The following is a 21,422-nucleotide window of genomic DNA, read 5'->3' on the forward strand; positions in this document are numbered from 1 at the left end:
CTGAGCCGTGTTTCCTGTGCCTACAGCAGGTCCTCGTTGGTTCTCCATTTTAAATATAGCAGTGTGTAAATGTCCGTACCAAACTCCCTAACTATCCCTTCCTACCATGCTTCCCCTCTTGCCTTTATTTCTTTATTTTGTCCACAAGAGATCTGATCTGATGAAGTCCTACCCTAGGCAGTGGGGAGGGGAAAGGATATATTTTAGTCTAACAGAAAACTTGGTCTGATGCAATAATGAAAATAGTCATTTTTGATAACTGCTCGGTCTCTTTAAGTAAAATATCTAGTCTCTCAGATTTCTTCCTTCTCTTCTCCCTTTCTTGCCAAGCTGATGTTGACTCTGATTTCCTGGTGAGGGTGTGGGGAGTATGGTAATATGGGGGAGGAAGAGGCTCCATCTTTGACTGCTCTCTGGGTCCTCCTGGGCTCTGCTATGGATTTCTGCTATGGATTTCCTGTCTTAGGCTCTTCTCTGAGGCACGCTTGTTGTATTAGGTGTTCTGGCATCTGTGACCACAGTCCTTCAGCTGGATCTTCTCCATGGTATTGATCAGGACCCTGTGGCTCTCCTTCCTGTCTTGTCCTTGCCCTGGCTCTTTATACTATAGAGACCTGGGAATCTCTGCCCCTGGCTGCTGGCTCACATGTATCCCTAAAAAGATCTGGCACAGGGGCCCTTCCTTTGCCCCATGATGGGCCTGTGGCAGGCCATGAGAACTCACTGCAGCCACTTCCTGCGTCTCTCAGATACCTGTGGGGTCTTGAGGAGCCTTGCTCAGCCTCGGGCACCTGGGAACAGCCCAGGAAAGCCGGCCCTGACCCTCCTGCTTGACTGCGAGGGGGCTTGGTGGTGGTGGTCCTCTGATGGGGTGGGGCAGCCTGCAAGGCAATCACATGCAGAACCCCTGTTGGAGTGGAGAAACACCCACCCACCCTCAGAGCAGCCCCCAGCCCAATTCACATTGTTCTCTGCAGGCAGAGAACCGGTGGGTCTTCTGCCTTAGATCTCTGTTGCCCATGCCAGTGGAAAGCCCTCGTTATGAATTGCAATAAATCTCCTATCCAGTGGTCATTCAGGCTAACCTGCCCGAAGTTGCTCAGGATAATGGAACAGGATTCAGGAAGCAAGTAGTTTCCCAACCAGGAGACACGTAGAACAGGTTGGAGGCATGCCAGGCAGCGCTTGGCTTCCATTATTTATGTGTTCACTAATTCAAAAGGTGCTTGCTAAAGACCCCAAATAAACAAAAGTGTTTGCAAGTTGCTGAGAGAGCAGATTTTAGAAATTCTCATCGTAAGAAAATTTTTGTAGCTGCATGTGGCGATGGATGTTAAACCAGGCTTACTGCGATCACTTTGCAACATATACAAATAAGAAACCATTATGTTGAACACCTGAAACTAATGTTATATGTAAATCATACCTCAAAAAATAAAAACGGAACTAATTTGCATTTCAGTGAAGTCTTTATTTTGCTAATGGAGTTCCTTGTCTGTAGTAGAGCTCAGTTACTTTGGGGAATAAGTAGAGCAAAAACCCATGGTTCTAGGGCTAGGTCCTGGAGAATTGGAGCTCCTGGTGACTTTTGAAGTAGGCACAATCATATTCACATGCCTGTATCTTTCCATAAGATTATGCAAGATTTGAACCATTCATCGGGTTTCTTGTGATGATAACATACAGGAGCATCTGCCTTATCAGTTTGTCCGTATGTTTTAATCGACAGTCACCTGAAGGGGTCCTGTCCATGTTCTGCCACTTTCTGTGAGGTCTTTCACTTCTGTCCTGTAGTTTGTATAACCTGTTAGTTTCTTTCCTCTCAGCTTGCCTGTTTTTTCTGTCTTTTGACAAATTGGCTGCAGGCTTTGGAGAACTGCCTCAAGAAGGACAGGAATTGCTGATTAAATCTAATCACACCAAAGCCTGCACACCACACATGACTGAACATCTCCTTGATAGCTTGGGGGAAGTTATTTTCATCTTTGAGTCGTCCTTTTTCAAACATAAACATGTGTTCTCTTGAGGGCTACTTTGCACTACTACAATTAGGAATGAAGACCTGGAAAGGGTGGGGAAAAAGCTGTAGCGTCTCTGAGCCTCTGTTTTCTTTTCCTCTCTTCCTTCTTTTTCCCTACCTCCCTTGGTGCCTCCAGTGTATTATGAGGGAAAAGGTTAGTTTTATTCCTCAATAATTTTGATAATTAGGCCTCTCAAAGCAGCAGAAAGGGCTGCTTTCAGGATCTGATTTTAGAGCGCCAAGTTGTAACTTGTTGTTGTGAAGGAGTTTTCAGCAGTGGTTCCAAGGCCCAGGGCTGGAGAAACAAGGTTCACCCCCAGTACCTCTAGATCTGTTCACTTCGGTTATCAGCTGTTATAGCTGCAGATAGGGCTGGTTGAGAGGCCTGATCTCATGTCAGGGCTCACGTTTCTTTTTTCACAGGATCCCAGGAGTATGAGGTGAGTTCTGAGGGTGAATTGGACATTTGGAACCATGTTTGAGCCACTGTAGTTTGGTAGACTGGGAGAAGGCAATGGCAACCCACTCCAGTACTCTTGCCTGGAAAATCCCAGGGACAGAGGAGCCTGGTAGGCTGCAGTCCATGGGGTCGCTAAGAGTCGGACATGACTGAGTGACTTCACTTTTACTTTTCACTTTCATGCATTGGAGAAGGAAATGGCAACCCACTCCAGTGTTCTTGCCTGGAGAATCCCAGGGACGGGGGAGCCTGGTGGGCTGCCGTCTATGGGGTCGCAGAGTCAGACACGACTGAAGTGACTTAGCATCAGTTTGGTAGATAAACGTTCCCTGGGTTCTCCCAGACTCATCTTGGTGTGAACTAGTCTTCTGAGTAATGTTAGCTTGTCTGTGACCCACAGGAAATTCCTGGGCTGAGGCTCATCTTGGAGTTTGGATGGTTTCCCTTTGTAACCTAAAGTCCAACTCAGAAGAGTGAGGCCAAGAGATGTTCCAGGTCAGGACTAAAGTTGGGTTAGCCAACAGGTTCGTTTGGATTTTTCCATGAAGTCATACAGAAAAACTTGAACGAACTTTTCAGCCAACCCAATATCAGGAAAATCCCAAGAGGGATTAGAGAAAGACTAGGCAAGAAGAGAAAGGTTGAATGTACCTCAACAATATTCATGCGCATTTGTGAGGGCAGCTTTGTTCTTTCCTCTGCAACACACTAGGACCATGGGTAGAAAAGACTATCTGTATGCTTTAGGATTTGGCAGAGCTCCCTTTGAACTTGGGAGGTAGTGAACTGCAGTGAGAAAGGACGTTTCTGTCAGCACTGTGTTTGCATTTGCGTCTACCGTTTAATGTCTCGAGGTGACCGCTGTCCTTTGTAGACCTCCTTGTCTCCAAAATGAACGTGGTAATACCTCCTGTGGTTAGGGAGAGTGGGGTTAGCAGGTATTTAAAACAATACTGTGGATGCTTGGGTACAACTTTTCCAGTGAACACATTTACATGCCTATTACCCGATACACTTGATTTACTGATAATCTATTTTGCATGAGATCCCACAGCTGTCCTTTCATAACAGGAGGCAAGTTTTTAAACCATGACTTAGTTTTCCCCCCTTATTTTAGTTGTAAAAATGGTTATCAGAAATCTAGAAATTACAGACAGGAAAGTGTTGAAAGTGGAAAACCACCTGTGCTTCGTCCGTCACCTAGAAATAGAAATTAGCATCCGTGTATCGTCTCAGTTTTTTCTCCTGGTTACCTTGCATGTGATTCTGTGGGTAAACCAAATGAAATCATGTCTTTACTATTGCATGAGTGTTTTCTCAGCACAGATCACATTGTATTCTGGCAGTAGGTCTCCAGGGGCAGGAAGTGAAGAAATCACTGGGGTACAAGTCATACTGTAACCTATTAATGAAACTTCCTAATGGAAAATACCAGACATTGCTCAAATACCAATGTCTTTGGTTTTGTAAAGTAGGACACTGAGTAATTCCAATTATTAGATAAAGTACTTTGACCTACCTGGGAGAATACCTGCCTCTCTAGAGTTGCTGTTTCCTGGTTGTGGGACCTTGGTAAGGTCATTAAATAGCACCACAGTTTCCTAATCTGCAAAAATAACAAATAGCGTGGCTTTTAATGGGTGGCTTTGGGAATCAAACAAGTTAATATATAAAAATTGTATGGTGCTTGGTTCAGAGCTCTATCTGTGATAGCTAAAATAGTGACATTAACCCGTGTAAGTATCCAGTATGGCACAGGTGTCCAGTAGATGCTTACTCCTCAAGTATCTAATTGTTGGCTTCTACTGTCTCCCTTTTAATGTTCCCCCCTCCCCCAGCCCCGATCATCTTCTTCAAGTACCTTTACTTTGCAAACCTACCTGTGTATGCATGCTCAGTCACTTCAGTCCAGTTCAATTCTTTGCAACCCCATGGACTGTAGCCCACCAGGCTCCTCTGTCCATGGGATTCTCCAGGCAAGAATACTGGAGTGGGTTGCCATGCCCTCCTCCAGGGGATCTTCCTGACCCAGGGATTGAACTCAACATCTCTTATATCACCTGCATTGGCAGGTGGGTTTTTTTTTTTTTTTTTTTACCACTAGTGCCACCTGGGAAGTCCCATTATTCCTTTAAAAATAACCTACCTGATATTTTAAATGAGAGATTAAAGAGTAATATTTCTGGGCTATTGCTAGAGAGGGCACATCGATAGAGTCACACAGGAAACCCTTAACATCTGTGATGGTCTGCACAATGGGGTGTCTGTTTTCAGCTCAGACACCAACCAGAACAGTTACTTATCCTAACAGGAGGGGCAAAATGAGACTGTCATCACTGCAGTGTGGTAGACGACACAGAACAAAACACAGAGGAAGCAGGCAGGAAGTGCCCCGAGGAGGAGGACAGCCTCGTGACTCTTGAGTCTTGTGCGGGGACCTCCTGGGGGTCGTCCATAGTGACTGTGCTTTGGGGACATCAGAGGCGGAGGCTGGAGGCCGGAGGCCAGGGAGCGTGGGGACCAGTAGTCAGTAGACACTCAGTAAGTGCTGAAAAAGAATGAATGAGTAAATGGGTGGATGAATGAGAGGAATACGAAAGTGACACTCCCATCACCACCTGGAGTAGTACAAGAACAGCTAGGCAACAGGAAACCCCTCAGAATCAGAGAAAACCTTGCCAGACCATAAGAGAGTGGTGTTTTGTTGTACTGGGTGCAGGGGTTCTGTCCTTTTCTCAATAAGAAAGTATTCACTCCTTTGGAGAATATATTACCGAGAATGTACTATGTATCTGATGTGGTTCTGGGCACTGGGGGAGTGAACAAAGCATTCAAAGTCGCCCTTCTCTGGAGCTTACATTCTAGTAGAAGGAAACAGACAATACATGATAAATACATGATATGCTAGGTGATGTTACGTGGTGTAGGAGAAAATAAGACAAGAGCGTAGGGGGTTGCTATTTGATACATGTAAGGGTCAGCTTCTGTGATAACGTTTGCGTAGAGAGTGGAAGAAAGTAAGGGAAGGAGCAAGTCTTCTGTGTATCCAGGAGAAAAGAACTTCTGATAGAACAGCAGGTGAAAATGGCCTGGGGCACAGAACAGCAGGGCCAGCATGGATGGTAGACCAAGGGGCAGACTTCAGAGAGTTTGGTTTAGGGTGGAGGAGGGGGAGATTATGTAATTGTGATATTTTGTTTATAATAAGAAATAATATTTGGTCTTTAGCTGCTTTTTTTTGGGGGGGGGGTCACAGAGCAGCTAAAACCCTTGGAAGGTTCCAAGTGCTGAGAATGATACAGGTGCTTTTGTTGTGTTTGATGAGATGACTTTGGATCTAAGTATGGGGGCTGAAGATTGAGTAATCAACAATGGCCAGAGATTTAATCAATCATGTCTGTTTAGTGAAGCCTCCACAAAACCCCAGAAGGGTTTGGGAAGCTTCAGTTGGTGAACACATGGAAGTATCAGGTGACTGGTCTGATAGGAGAGGACGCAAAAGCACCATACCCCTTCCCTATATCTTGCCCTGTATATCCCTTCCCTCTGGCTACTCCTGCGTTATATCCTTTTATGATAAGCTGGTGATCTGGTAAGTAAAATGTGTATTTGAGGACCATGAGTCACTCTAGCAAGTTGATCAAGCCCCGGGAAGAAATTCTGGGAACTTTGGATTTATAGCCAGTTGATCATAAGTACAGGTAACAACCTGAGCTTGCACTTGGCGTCTGAAATTTATCGGGGTGGCAGTTTGTAGGATTGAACGCTCAGCCTTTGGAATCTGACGCTGTCTTCTGGTAGGCAGTGTCAGAGTTGAGTTGAGCTGTAGGACAGTCAGCTTGTGTCCAAGAATCGCTTGAGTGTGTGGGAGCCTCTCCACCCTCAGCATGGGAATGGGGCCCCAGGCCAGTTTGGTGAGACTCTGTAGGTTGTGGTAAAGTTTGGCTCTAACTCAGAATGAGGTCGGAAGCCACTGGAAAATTCTGCGGAGGCAGAGCATGATTTGATTTCGTCTGTGAAAGAAGTGCACTGCCTCTGCTGTGAAGGACAGAGAAGCGGATGGAAGGTGGCCAGTGCGGAGATGATACCTTGTGGTAGTCTTGACAAGAAGGTGGCGGTGGTGCCGTGGGTAGTAGTGGAGTGATGAGGAAAGGTCAGGTTCTGGGTCTATAGGTTGTGAAAGAGAACAGTGCAAGGGTTGCTATCTCCTGGGAGGAGTCGGTGTAGGAGGGAAAATGGTGAGTTGTGTTTCACACCTGTTGTGTTTGACATGGCTGCTGTACAACTCAGTGGCAATACCAAGGAGACAGTTGTATTCAGGGGAGAGAGCTGGGATGGGGGTGAAAATTTGGGAGTTGTCATCTTATCGTGGTACGTAATGCCGTACTGTCAGAGGACCTGGAGAATGAGTGCAGAGAGAAAGAAAAGAGGTTTGAGGATTGGCCCTGCAGCACTGCAACTTGCCAAATCTAGAAGATGAGGGAGACTGAGAAGGAAAGGCCTGGGGGAGAGAGAGAGAAGGGGGCAAAAAGGCAGTCATCTGCACCAGAGGCTGCTGTAGGTCACAGGAGAGCTGACCTCCAGATTCTGTAACTGGAAGGGCATGGGTTAGGTGCAGTGCTGGGCACTGACCTTAAAAGTCAGCTTTACCTGCTTTTTTTTGTGATGGTTAGTCATTCTCAATAAACTCTTTTGCTGTGTTCATAAGCTTCTAGGTCTAAAAAAAACTGAATGAATGAATGAGTGAAAGAGAGAAACACACACGCACACAGGAGAGGTGAACTCAGAGGCCCTGTTCTGCCTTTAGCAGCGAGAGCTTGGTACCCAGAGTGAGTCAACCCAGGTCAGCAGCAGGTTTGCAGAAGCTGCCGTAGTCAGGTTTGTTTATGTCTGGGTGTGGGTCTCTTATGTAACCAGGCAAATAGGCCACGCTTTCCCTTACTGCCTACTAGGCCCTTGGCTTCTTGAGGCAGAATTGGATTTCATTAGAAGTCAGGTTGCAGAGGCTGTAGAGCGGTCAATGCTCTTAACTGTTTCCTGCCAGGGCGGGGACAGATTTGGTGTCAGAGAACAGGCATGCCCCCACCTTTCCGGCCTCACTATCCGCTGGATTCCCCTTCCCGCTCCAGGTGAATGTCTCTTGTGCGTCACCTCACTAGCGTGTCTAGTATAGCGAGGAGTGCTGCTGAAAACTGCTGCTGCAGGGAGACGTCCCACAGATCACATTACAGAGCAGGGAGAATAAAGGGCAGGCGGGTGCGGGGCAGAGAGAGCTGGAGATCCCCTTGGAGTTACTGTTTATCCTCCAGGCATTCTGCAGGGAGAACCTGGCCCGAGTCCACTTCATCATGTTAGAACATCGTAGTTTCTGAAATCTTCCCTTTGTTCTTGAGAAACGCTGTCTCTGATTGTCTGACTGGATGCTTTGTTCGTCCTGCTCTTATAATCTCTCCCATTGCGTAAGATCTCATCCTTAAATTGCTGGAGGTAAATTTTACCGGCAGGTTGGGTTTGTTGTTTTGGTTACTGTGTTCAGGATGAACTTGGCAAAGTTTTTTAATGTGAACTGAATCTGGAAATAAGAGTTAAAACAGTTTAGGAGCTCTTCATGTAGTAAACAGAATGTTTTGTGCAATTCCAGTTGCCTTGGATTGGTTTTATATGTGTCAAGTTATAACCAAAGTTGAAATTGTTTTTTTTAAGAAGCAAAACTACATCAGTTCAGTTCAGTTCAGTTCAGTCGCTCAGTCGTGTCCGACTCTTTGCGACCCCATGAATCGCAGCATGCCAGGCCTCCCTGTCCATCACCAACTCCGGGAGTTCACTCAGACTCATGTCCATCGAGTTGGTGATGCCATCCAGCCATCTCATCCTCTGTCGTCCCCTTCTCCTCCTGCCCCCAATCCCTCCCAGCATCAGACTCTTTTCCAACGAGTCACCTCTTTGCATCAGGTGGCCAAAGGACTGGAGTTTCAGCTTTAGCATCGTTCCTTCCAAAGAACACCCAGGACTGATCTCCTTCAGAATGGACTGGTTGGATCTCCTTGCAGTCCAAGGGACTCTCAAAACTCCATGAGAGAATTAAAATTATATAACCTCGTTTACTTTTCTAATAATAGCAAGCATTAGTTTGTGTCAGGTTAAAATCCTTTGTTTCAGATTGTGTTCTAATCACTTAAAGTTTGAACTATTTAATACATACAGCAATTCGATGAGAGAGATGTATTATCATCCCTATTTTATAGATCAGGTAGTGGAGATATGAAGAGGTTAAGTAACTTGCCCAGCGTCACACAGCTAATAGATGGTGGAGTAGAACTTTGAATCCAAGCATTCCAAGACCCTTGTTCTTAATGACTGCAGAGCACTGCTCTTTACTCATTTAAAATGGGCAGCTATTGGATGGGAATTGAGTTTTTGTTACTTTTAAACCATCTCTGAAATATGAGTTTACCAAATACTAAAAATTAATACTATCAGCAAAACTCTACAATTAATTTTTTTGCTAAGAAAAACTGTTTACAAATCAGCATTCATTTAGGACAAAGAGTTGATTTTTTTTTATTGTAAATTATTTCTGTATGTTCATTGAAGAAAGACCTGAAGGATATATTTTTTTTTGCAGGGGGAGCAATAATTTTTCCCTTAATTCACTACTAAAGTGGTTACATATGGAAGTAATTAAATCATATATCTTGAAAATCTTGATAAGATTTTTTTTATGAAACTTGTAGGTTTTTCTTTGAACTGAAACTAGCAATAGAGCATTAATCACTTTAATATGAATGTATGTAACTGATGTTTATTTGAAGATACTGTATACGACTCTTTTCTTTCCACAATAAATCTTATTTCTGCTGGTCTGCAGCTCCTTATTTGTAGTAACTGGTATTGAAGTTAGTAAAAGAGTGGAAGTCTAGTAAGTCTGTGTCCTCTTTTGGGTTATTAGTCTGTATTCACTTCTAGGTCCTGTTATCTTTTGATATATCCTGGCAAGTGGAGGCTATGGATGCTTCAGGGAGTTACACTGCAAAGGATTTGGGGGCCAGTTTTATAAACAGTTGCAGTGTGTGACCCAGAAAAATCTACATGGCAGGTTTTGGATGACAGATGGAGAGAGGGGATTTTCCTTTCTTGCTACTCTTTTAAGATTTTGTATAGCCATGCCCTCCATCAACAAGGCTTACTATCATTTCCTAAGGGACAGGATGAAGACATGGTCTAGGCCAGTTGTCCAAAGTGTAGGGTAAGTCCTCTGGCCACTGTTGATCTTTGATATGGTGTCCCAGCCTAACACGAGATGACTCTGAGTCACCTAGTAAGGCAGGTATTTCCTTTTCTGTTTTCTTCTAACTCTGATTCAAGGAGGAAGTCAGTTGGCACCATTGCCCTTGTAACATCTCCCAGACCTTTCATACTGTTCCCATGAACAGTGTGAAAAGGCAAAGTGATAGGATACTAAAGAGGAACTCCCCAGGTCAGTAGGTGCCCAGTATGCTACTGGAGAGCAGTGGAGAAATAACTCCAGAAAGAATGAAGGGATGGAGCCAAAGCAAAAACAATACCCAGCTGTGGATGCGACTGGAGATAGAAGCAAGGTCCGATGCTGTAAAGAGCAATATTGCATAGGAACCTGGAATGTCAGGTCCATGAATCAAGGCAAATTGGAAGTGGTCAAACAGGAGATGGCAAGAGTGAACGTCGACTTTCTAGGAATCAGCAAACTGAAATGGACTGGAATGGGTGAATTTAACTCAGATGACCATTATATCTACTACTGCGGACAGGAGTCCCTCAGAAGAAATGGAGTAGCCATCATGGTCAACAAAAGAGTCCAGAATGCAGTACTTGGATACAATCTCAAAAACGACAGAATGATCTCTATTTGTTTCCAAGGCAAACCATTCAATATCACAGTAATCCAAGTCTATGCCCCAACCAGTAACACTGAAGAAGATGAAGTTGAACGGTTCTATGAAGACCTACAAGACCTTTTAGAACTAACACCCAAAAAAGATGCCCTTTTCATTATAGGGGACTGGATGCAAAAGTAGGAAGTCAAGAAACACCTGGAGTAACAGGCAAATTTGGCCTTGGAATACGGAATGAAACAGGGCAAATACTGATAGAGTTTTGCCAAGAAAATGCACTGTTCATAGCAAACACCCTCTTCCAACAACACAAGAGAAGACTCTACACATGGACATCACCAGATGGTCAACACCGAAATCAGATTGATTATGTTCTTTGCAGCCAAAGATGGAGAAGCTCTATACAGTCAACAAAAAACAAGACCAGGAGCTGACTGTGGCTCAGATCATGAACTCCTTATTGCCAAATTCAGACTGAAATTGAAGAAAGTAGGGAAAACCACTAGACCATTCAGGTATGACCTAAATCAAATCCCTTATGATTATACAGTGGAAGTGAGAAATAGATTTAAGGGCCTAGATCTGATAGAGTGCCTGATGAACTATGGACAGAGGTTCATGACATTGTACAGGAGACAGGGATCAAGACCATCCCCATGGAAAAGAAATGCAAAAAAGCAAAATGGCTGTCTGAGGAGGCCTTACAAATAGCTGTGAAAAGAAGAGAAGCGAAAAGCAAAGGAGAAAAGGAAAGATATAAACAACTGAATGCAGAGTTCCAAAGAATAGCAAGGAGAGATAAGAAAGCCTTCCTCAGCGATCAGTGCAAAGAAATAGAGGAAAACAACAGAATGGGAAAGACTAGAGATCTCTTCAAGAAAATTAGAGATACCAAGGGAACATTTCATGCAAAGATGGGCTCGATAAAGGACAGAAATGGTATGGACCTAACGAAGCAGAAGATATTAAGAAGAGATGGCAAGAATACACAGAAGAATTGTACAAAAAAGATCTTCATGACCCAGATAATCACAATGATGTGATCACTGACCTAGAGCCAGACATCCTGGAATATGAAGTCAAGTGGGCCTTAGAAAGCATCACTACGAACAAAGCTAGTGGAGGTGATGGAATTCCAGTTGAGCTCTTTCAAATCCTGAAAGATGATGCCGTGAAAGTGCTGCACTCAATATGCCAGCAAATTTGGAAAACTCAGCAGTGGCCACAGGACTGGAAAAGGTCAGTTTTCATTCCAATCCCAAAGAAAGGCAATGCCAAAGAATGCTCAAACTACTGCACAATTGCACTCATCTCACACGCTAGTAAAGTAATGCTCAAAATTCTCCAAGCCAGGCTTCAGCAATACGTGAACCGTGAACTTCCTGATGTTCAAGCTGGTTTTAGAAAAGGCAGAGGAACCAGAGATCACATTGCCAACATCCACTGGATCATCGAAAAAGCAAGAGGGTTCCAGAAAAACATCTATTTCTGCTTTATTGACTATGCCAAAGCCTTTGACTGTGTGGATCACAATAAACGGTAGAAAATTCTTCAAGAGATGGGAATACCAGACCACCTGACCTGCCTCTTGAGAAATCTGTATGCAGGTCCGGAAGCAACAGTTAGAACTGGACAGGGAACAACAGACTGGTTCCAAATAGGAAAAGGAGTATGTCAAGGCTGTATATTGTCACCCTGCTTATTTAACTTATATGCAGAGTACATCATGAGAAACACTGGACTGGAAGAAGCACAAGCTGGAATCAAGTTTGCCGGGAGAAATACCAATAACCTCATATATGCAGATGACACCACCCTTATGGCAGAAAGTGAAGAGGAACTAAAAAGCTTCTTGATGAAGGTGAAAGAAGAGAGTGAAAAAGTTGGCTTAAAGCTCAACATTCAGAAAACGAAGATCATGGTATCCGGTCCCATCACTTCATGGGAAATAGATGGGGAAACAGTGGAAACAGTGTCAGACTTTATTTTTTGGGGCCCCAAAATCACTGCAGATGGTGACTGCAGCCATGAAATTAAAAGACGCTTACTGCTTGGAAGAAAAGTCATGACCAACCTAGATAGCATATTGAAAAGCAGAGACATTACTTTGCCAACAAATGTCTGTCTAGTCAAGGCTATGGTTTTTCCAGTGGTCATGTATGGATGTGAGAGTTGGACTGTGAAGAAAGCTGAGTGCCAAAGAATTGATGCTTTTGAACTGTGGTGTTGGAGAAGACTCTTGAGAGTCCCTTGGACTGCAAGGAGATCCAACCAGTCCATTCTGAAGGAGATCAGCCCTGGGATTTCTTTGGAAGAAATGATGCTAAAGCTGAAACTCCAGTCCTTTGGCCACCTCATGCGAAGAGTTGACTCATTGGAAAAGACTCTGATGCTGGGAGGGATTCAGGGCAGGAGGAGAAGGGGACAAGAAAGGATGAGGTGGCTGGATGGCGTCACTGACTCGATGGACGTGAGTCTGAATGAACTCCGGGAGTTGGTGATGGACAGGGAGGCCTGGCGTGCTGCGATTCATGGGGTCACAAAGAGTTGGACATGACTGAGCGACTGAGCAACTGAACTGAAATCTATCAGGATCTCCCTTTATGACAGAGAGCAGGCTCTGAAGATCCCCAACTTTGATAGGCAACTGTGTTTGGTCAGAATGTAGTTTCATTGTTCTGTGTTTCCTTGTTTTAGTATGTGTAATTCTGTTCTACTTTCAACAGGAAATACTGGTTTTCTGTTTATAGTGAGGATAAGGTTTTTCTATGAAAATTAGTTTTAATCAAAGGAAAATGATGAGTTAATCTAAAAACAAGAACTAGAGTATATAATAATGTAGGTGATATGTAGACATGGCAAAACAGTGAATTTCATAGAGGAATGGCAAAATTATGGGAAATATTGGTCTGATATCTGCTAAGGGCTTCCCTGGTGGCTCAGTGGTAAAGAATCCACCTGCCAATGCAGGAGATGTGGGTTTGATTTCTGGGTTGGGAAGATCTCCTGGAAAAGGAAGTGGCAACCCACTCTAGCATTCTTGCCTGGGAAATACCATGGACAGAGGAGCTTGGCGGGCTATAGTCCATGGGGTCGCAAAAGAGACAGACAGGACTTGGTGACTAAAGAAAAACAACCTTTGCTATGGTTAATTGTATAAAGATCTACGGTCTCTTCTGTATTTGTTTTGGAATTCAAAATGTTCAGGTCTTATTGGCAGAGAGCTGTTATATATGATATGACTTGCATAGGAGATACTGAGGCAGTGCCATCATCAAGTACTGCAGTATTTCTGCAAGAAAATATATGAATGTACAGTGGGATAAATAAAGATAAATACATGACCCCATGTGGTTCAGCTCAGGTCACGAAATATGTTTTTGAACCAAATATAAGAAAAAAAGTTTTGATTTTCAGAGATTTCTAGATTTCAGAATCACAGATAAGAGATTATAGATCTGTCTTTGTAAACAAATTACATCATTTTCTAAAATACTGATTAAATTAATCATGTGGAAAACAAATTATACACCAACTTGGTCCAAGTAGCTCTGCTATCTTAAAGTTTATTTTACTGCTGTGTATCACCTCTGTATACATTCTGATCTGCTATATTGGGCCAGGTAGATGTGTTTGTGGAAGAAACACTGAATCCAAGTGACTTTATACCTGTGTATATGAACATGGAAGTAGTTCTTGGTCCTGCTCAGCCTTGAGATGTGAGGGTCAGTTTTGAACATAGGACTTGCTCTCTTGGTAATTATGAACTTGGATATTGGCTAAATGGCAATGCATTCACTGGCGCCAGACAATTTGGGGGAATATTTCATTTGGTTCTGTGTCTTTAAGATAGAAAATCCATCAATTGTTTGCAACTGTTTAGTTGAGTGTAATGTTAGTTCTTAGATAGTCTAGTTATCAATGAAGTCTTAATTTAGCCATGATCAAAATATTTAAAAAGGGGCATGACCAGACTCCCCAGCCAGCTATTTTATAGTCTGTGAACTTAAGACATTGTAGAGCAGTTAAGCTGGATTAATTACAGCTCAGAGGGTCATGTTATTTATGATTGTTTTTCAAACATTCTGGAAAATGATAAATGAGCAAGTATTTTCTTCAGAACACATTGAGATTTGTCAGATTCTTGATTTATACCCTTTAGAACATGCTTTTATTTTTTTTTGTAATTAGCATAAAAATGTATAGTAATTGATCATAAAAATTATACTTAAGAAGTATTTATGGGTTTTGTATGTTATATTCCATCTATTTAAATAATTTGATAAAACAAGACACTGTAGACATGAAGTTTTGCTTTTACATTGTATATTTCCTCAAGAAGCTTAATTAAATTTCACTTCACTGTTCTGTAGGGAAGAGGTATACTTAGATGTAGAATCTGAGCCCAGGGCCATTTGGCTCATACATATTTATATTTGAATTTTATATTGTTGTCCAGGATTTTCCATGAAGAATAGAGTTGTTTTTTTTTTTTAACTTCTGGTACATTAGTGCAACAGTTATTAATGTTTTTTCATTTCTCAACTCACTCCCATGGGCTTACCTGGATTTTAAGTCATGACATAAATAAGACAGGTGGTAGGATTAGGGCCACTTCTGATGGAGCAGAGGCAGCACTAACCCTTTTGCACCCACTCAAGAAACGTTACTGGGATGTCAGTGAGGATGGCATTTGCTGTGGCTGTAACTTATTAAAGTAATTTACAGGTATTAAGAATCTACTGTTAGGATAATACAGTATGATTAATATTAATAACCTTGTACCTCACACTGAACATGGTAAAATCACCATTAATAATAACAAAACATCAAATATAACAGTGACAATATTTATTGAGCAATTGCTAAGTGCCAGGCATGTGTTAAGTGCTTCTCATGTCTGAACTCATTTAATCCTTATAACCACACTATGAAGAAAGCACCATAATTATCTGCTTCTTTATGGATGAGGATACTTTATAAATGTTTTTGGAGATCAAGTAAGTTAACCAGAGTCACAAAAAATGAGGCATTCTGACTTGACAATGTTTTATTATCCTCAACTTTATCTTCCTCATATAGGGCTCCCCTCATAGCTCAGTTGGTAAAGAATCCACCTGAAATGCAGGAAACACCAGTTTGATCCCTGGGTCTCCTTCCCTGGAGAACAGAAAGGCTACCCACTCCAGTATTCTGGCCTGGAGAATTCCATGGACTATATAGTCCATGGGGTCACAAACAGTTGGACACGACTGAGCAACTTTCATTCTTTTTATATTCCTCACAAATACAGTAACATCTCAACTCTCTGGGACTCAACTTTGAGCAACTTTGCCTGCCTGGAACAAACCTGAGAACATGGAAAGCAAGCGAAAACATTTCTGTAGTAAACATAGAAACAAAACTCTCTCTGTATGAGATTATACATATTCAGCAGGCAATGAATGGCCAGACTGCGTCCTATCCAGGGTCCTTTCGGAAAAGGTCTGGAGCCTGACTACTTCAGTGGAATCCGAGGCTTCGAGTATGGTCACTAATGCTTCTGTGCTATATAAAGTGAAATGAGTTTTAGTTTAGTGTTAAGAATTGAAGACCAAAAACCCAGTTGATTCTTACAAAAATCTTTCATGGTTGGAAAAATAGTACTTGAAATGGGCACATATTTCTTTATCTGAAATGATACATTCTTTACAAATGTTTTAGCTAACAGAGGGTTTGGATGTAGAAGAGAAAATGCTTGCATTGTTGATCTTGTTATGTGAAGACAGCGAAATGCCATCTTGATTTTTTTCTTGTGGTTTGGTTAAGACAGTAAAGCTCGACTGTAAAATAAATTCCTTCTATTTATTTGCCCTGTTTTCATTTTTCCTCTAGATCGTTCCTTTGATGCCCTCAAAAAATCCAAGCACCCCTCAACATTGCTTGCTGCTGGCCAGCTCTCTGACATGCTGAATGGTGGTGATGACGTCTACGCTAACTGCATGGTGATAGATCAGGTGAGGTATGAGTGCCGTCGCTAGGGGGATCTGTCCTCTTTTAAAAATGTGCGCATCTCAGAATTCCATTGTGCATTGTTGTATCCTCGGAAAATTCCAGCCTAAGAGCAGCCAGGTGATGTTGCTGTGGAATCTCATCATACGATCTCTTGACGTAGGTCCTTTCTTGGGAACCCAGCACACCTTAACTTCCACCGAGAAGCACCATGGGAGGGGTCTTAGGACACCGGCAAGAATAATATGGGAACTTATCCATGGGGCCAAAATAGGAAATGACATTTGGGAGGCCAGTTTCTTCTCTGACCTGATTATGTAATATTTGTATTCAAATCCAGCAGACACTAATGAGCGAGAGCTTAATGCCAGCCCCATGTGAGACTGTCACATAAATTACTTGCTTAATCCTCACAACACACCTATTAGTGTGTGATTAGGATATAGAGCTTTAGTATTAAAACAGAATGGTGAGATGTTGCAGGGAGGCTGGAACCTTTTAGAATTCTCCACCCATTCCCTGATAGAGATTTGTGAGTTAAAACTCAGAGAGACAGATGGCTTGGATGTGTATCTACGTAGGGATTTATTCTTTGTTCTTTCCTGTAGCTTGGTGATCCTCACATGTTAATATTTTTAAAATTATAGTTATAGATCTGAAAATTTCTGCATGCCCTAATTTATGGGAGGTTTAAGGGATTCTCAAGAGTAATTTTGATAGCACATAATTTCTGCCTTATTTCCTGGTTTTAAAACCTGATCTCCACATAAGAGTTATTTTGTATATGCTCATTGAACAGTGATCTATTTTGTTCTTTTTGGGTTGTTGTTGTTAGTATACGTATATTGTATACTATATTGTTAGTATACATATATTTTACCCTATTGTATCTGTTACTTATAGATATTTTTTATGATGTAAACTTTTTTTTTTTCTGTCTAGTGAATGCTAATTTCTGCCCATTGGTTGAATGTCTCTTTCCTTTGGTTATGAGAAATTGTTACATTAAGTGCATAGTATAAATGGGATAGATTGGAGTGATATTCAAAATGACAGAAAAACCAAAAAATCAGAATGGACATCAGCTCTCAAGAACGAGTGCATTTCTTTAGGTGTGAAGCACTGAATGTCAGCCCTAGTTATAGAAATCTAGGATGAGACACAGAGTTTAGGACAAAGTGGGAGTTCTGGGGACATTCTTTTAAGATGCAAGGTGATTGGACTTACTGTGCTCTAGCAACATTCCGATTTTAATGGCTTTATTCTGTTGCCACATTTTCTCAGTGTTTAAATACATTTGTCATTATTTTTTCATTCTGTTCCCCAGTGAATATTGCAGTACTTCCATTTACCCCCAGAAGCTAAAATTGTACTTGACCCAACATTTGTGGGGGCAAACTGTGTCTTTGTATGTTGTAAGATACATTAAAAATGGAAAACTTTGGAAGCCAAATTAAGGATAGGAAAATAACTTCTGTTTGGAAGTACTTTGAGAGAAGTTTTGCTTTAATAATGTGAAACATACATCCAAAGAGAACTCAAACAGCCTGATTGGTAAACTGAAATGAAGTAGAAGATTGCTGAATTTGTGCAGTGAAACAAAAATCAAAATCTGGCTACAAGTCACAGAGTTTCTTATATCGGTGTGGTGTCGTTTGTAGTATAATTACATCATTTGTTTTACTGTTCCTATGTCCATTTGAATAGCAAGGACAACATAAGGAGTCCAGATTCTGCATACTGAAAATAGTTTCTAGCAATATCTGGAAAGAATCTAATTTTCTTCATCTCTCTCAATCTGGCATGGAAACCTGAAAAAACGGCTAGCTTATTTACATACTGTTTCCTATGAGTTTTCAAGGTTATCAAGCTACCTGATGAGGAAGCTCATGTGATATAAACTACTTTGAAAATTATCATATAAACTACTTTGAAAAAAATTTATTTGGACATTATTTCAAGCCTGTATAATTCAGTACAAAGAATTCTTGTATACTCTTAATAAAAAAATCTCCAAATTTTACCATATTTTACTTCATTATTCTGAGTATGTATTTGTATATGTGTACTTGTAAATGCTTAAGATATGTATACAAATATTAACTTGTTTGAGAGTAAATTGAAAATATGATGCCCTTTTACTCCTCAATCTTTCATAGTGTATTTTCCTAAAAGCATAGATATTCTCTTACTTAAGCCATATAGTTACCAAAATCAGGAAATCATCATCCACACACTATTAGCCGTTTATAGACATTATTCAATTTTAGCCAATTGTTCCAGTAATGTTCTTTGTAGCAAAAGAAAATTAAATAGCATGTCTTGCATTTAGTTGTCTCTCTTTTAGTCTTCTTTAATCTGGGACAGTTACTTAGTGTTTGTCTTTTACAATAATTTTGAAGAATATATTCCAGGTTGTTTTTGGAGCTGCTCTCTTTGTTTTTACTGTTTTCTTGCTCAAAAGTGATGCCTTTTGATGACCACCACTTCAGATCACCAGTACTTCCTTCAGTTCAGTTCAGTTCAGTTCAGTCGCTCAGTCGTGTCCGACTCTTTGTGACCCCATGAATCGCAGCACACCAGGCCTCCCTGTCCATCACCAACTCCCGGAGTTCATTCAGACTCACGTCCTTCGAGTCAGTGATGCCATCCAGCCATCTCATCCTCTGTCGTCCCCTTCTCCTCCTGCCCCCAATCCCTCCCAGCATCAGAGTCTTTTCCAATGAGTCAACACTTCGCATGAGGTAGCCAAAGTACTGGAGTTTCAGCTTTAGCGTCATTCCTTCCAAAGAAATCCCAGGGCTGATCTCCTTTAGAACGGACTGGTTGGATCTCCTTGCAGTCCAAGGGACTCTCAAGAGTCTTCTCCAACACCACAGTTCAAAAGCATCAATTCTTTGGCGCTCAGCCTTCTTCACAGTCCAATTCTCTCATCCATACATGACCACTGGAAAAACCATAGCCTTGACTAGATGGACCTTTGCTGGCAAAGTAATATCTCTGCTTTTGAATATGCTATCTAGGTTGGTCATAACTTTTCTTTCAAGGAGTAAGCATCTTTTAATTTCATGGCTGCAGTCACCATCTGTAGTGATTTTGGGGCCCAAAAAAATAAAGTCTGACACTGTTTCCACTGTTTCTCCATCTATTTCCCATGAAGTGATGGGACCAGATGCCATGGTCTTCGTTTTCTGAATGTTGAACTTTAAGCCAACTTTTTCACTCTCCACTTTCACTTTCATCAAGAGGCTTTTTAGTTCCTCTTCACTTTCTGCCATAAGGGTGGTGTCATCTGCATATCTGAGGTTATTGATATTTCTCCCGGCAATCTTGATTCCAGCTTGTGCTTCTTCCAGCCCGACGTTTCTCATGATGTACTCTGCATAGAAGTTAAATAATCAGGGTGACAATATACAGCCTTGACATACTCCTTTTCCTATTTGGAACCAGTCTGTTGTTCCCTGTCCAGTTCTAACTGTTGCTTCCTGACCTGCATACAGGTTTCTCAAGAGGCAGGTCAGGTGGTCTGGTATTCCCATCTCTTTTAGAATTTTCCACCGTTTATTGTGATCCACACAGTCAAAGGCTTTGGCATAGTCAATAAAGCAGAAATAGATGTTTTTCTGGAACTGTCTTGCTTTTTTGATGATCCAGCGGATGTTGGCAATTTGATCTCTGGTTCCTCTGCCTTTTCTAAAACCAGCTTGAACCTCTGGAAGTTCACGGTTCACGTATTGCTGAAGCCTGGCTTGGAGAATTTTGAGCACTTCCTTAGGGCAAGTGTTTTGATCCACTGGGACTTAAAAAAAAAAGATTATTTATTTGTCTGCCTTGGGTCTTAGTTGGATCAAGTGAGATCTCCCATTGTGGCGCACAGAGTCTCTAGTTGTGACGTGGGCTACTGTAGTTGCAGGGCATGGGCTCAGTTGCTCAGCAGCATGTGGGATCTTAGCTTCCTGACCGGGGATCAAACCTGTGTTCCCCTGCATTGGAGTCATAACCGCTGAATCACCAGGGAGGTCCCCAAGTGGGACTGTTTTTTCACACCATCCAGTGGAGGTGGTACTTTCTCTTCCTGATGCAGATTTTAGATCAGTCTTTGGCCCTTTGCTGACTCCCTCCCATGCAGATTTTTCCAGACTGCCCTTACCCTACTGCAAAGTCTCATGGCAAGAGTATGACAGGTTGCTGGCTGAGATTTCATGTTTAGTATTTCAGTTCAGTTCAGTCGCTCAGTCATGTCTGACTCTTTGTACCCCATAAACCACAGTATGCCACGTCTCCCTGTCCATCACCAACTCCCCGAGTCCACCCAAAACCATGTCCATTGTGTCAGTGATGCCATCCAAGCATCTCATCCTCGGTTGTCCCCTTCCTCTCCTGCCCTCAATCTTTCCCAGCATCAGGGTCTTTTCAAATGAGTCAGCTCTCTGCATCAGGTGGCCAAAGTATTGGAGTTTCAGCTTCAGCATCAGTCCCTCCAATGAACATCCAGGACTGATCTCCTTTAGGATGGACTGGTTGGATCTCCTTGCAGTCCAAGGGACTCTCAAGAGTCTTCTCCAGCACCACAGTTCAAAAGCATCAATTCTTCGGTGCTCAGCTTTCTTCACAGTCCAACTCTCACATCCATACATGACCACTGGAAAAACCATAGCCTTGACTAGCCGGACCTTTGTTGGCAAAGTAATGTCTCTTCTTTTTAATATGCTGTCTAGGTTGGTCATAACTTTTCTTCCAAGGAGCAAGCATCTTTTAAATTTCATGACTGCAATCACCATCCTCAGTGATTTTGGAGCCCAGAAAAATAAAGTCAGCCATTGTTTCCACTGTCTCCCCACCTATTTGCCATGAAGTGATGGGACCAGATGCCATAATCTTCATTTTCTGAATGTTGAGCTTTAAGCCAACTTTTTCACTCTCTTTTTTCACTTTCATCAAGAGGCTCTTTAGCTCCTCTTCACTTTCTGCCATAAGGGTGGTGTCATCTGCATATCTGAGGTTATTGATATTTCTCCTGGCAATCTTGATTCCAACTTGTGCTTCCTCCAGCCCAGTGTTTCTCATGATGTACTCTGCA

At 42.2% G+C, this 21,422-nt stretch overlaps 1 protein-coding gene across 8 annotated transcripts in view; it reads left to right on the forward strand.

The window, feature by feature from the left end:
• The window catches only part of ARHGEF28 (Rho guanine nucleotide exchange factor 28), a 345,798-nt gene that overhangs the window by 217,251 nt on the left and 107,125 nt on the right, over positions 1–21,422 (forward strand). For all 8 annotated transcript variants that reach the window (XM_070357593.1, XM_070357587.1, XM_070357588.1 and 5 more), the window contains one exon: positions 16,226–16,347. In XM_070357593.1, coding sequence (XP_070213694.1) covers positions 16,226–16,347 — 122 coding nt within the window. The remainder of the gene's footprint in view (positions 1–16,225; positions 16,348–21,422) is intronic.

This window comes from Bos mutus, chromosome 20 (genome assembly GCF_027580195.1).
Source record: "Bos mutus isolate GX-2022 chromosome 20, NWIPB_WYAK_1.1, whole genome shotgun sequence".
Classification (NCBI taxonomy): domain Eukaryota; kingdom Metazoa; phylum Chordata; class Mammalia; order Artiodactyla; family Bovidae; genus Bos; species Bos mutus.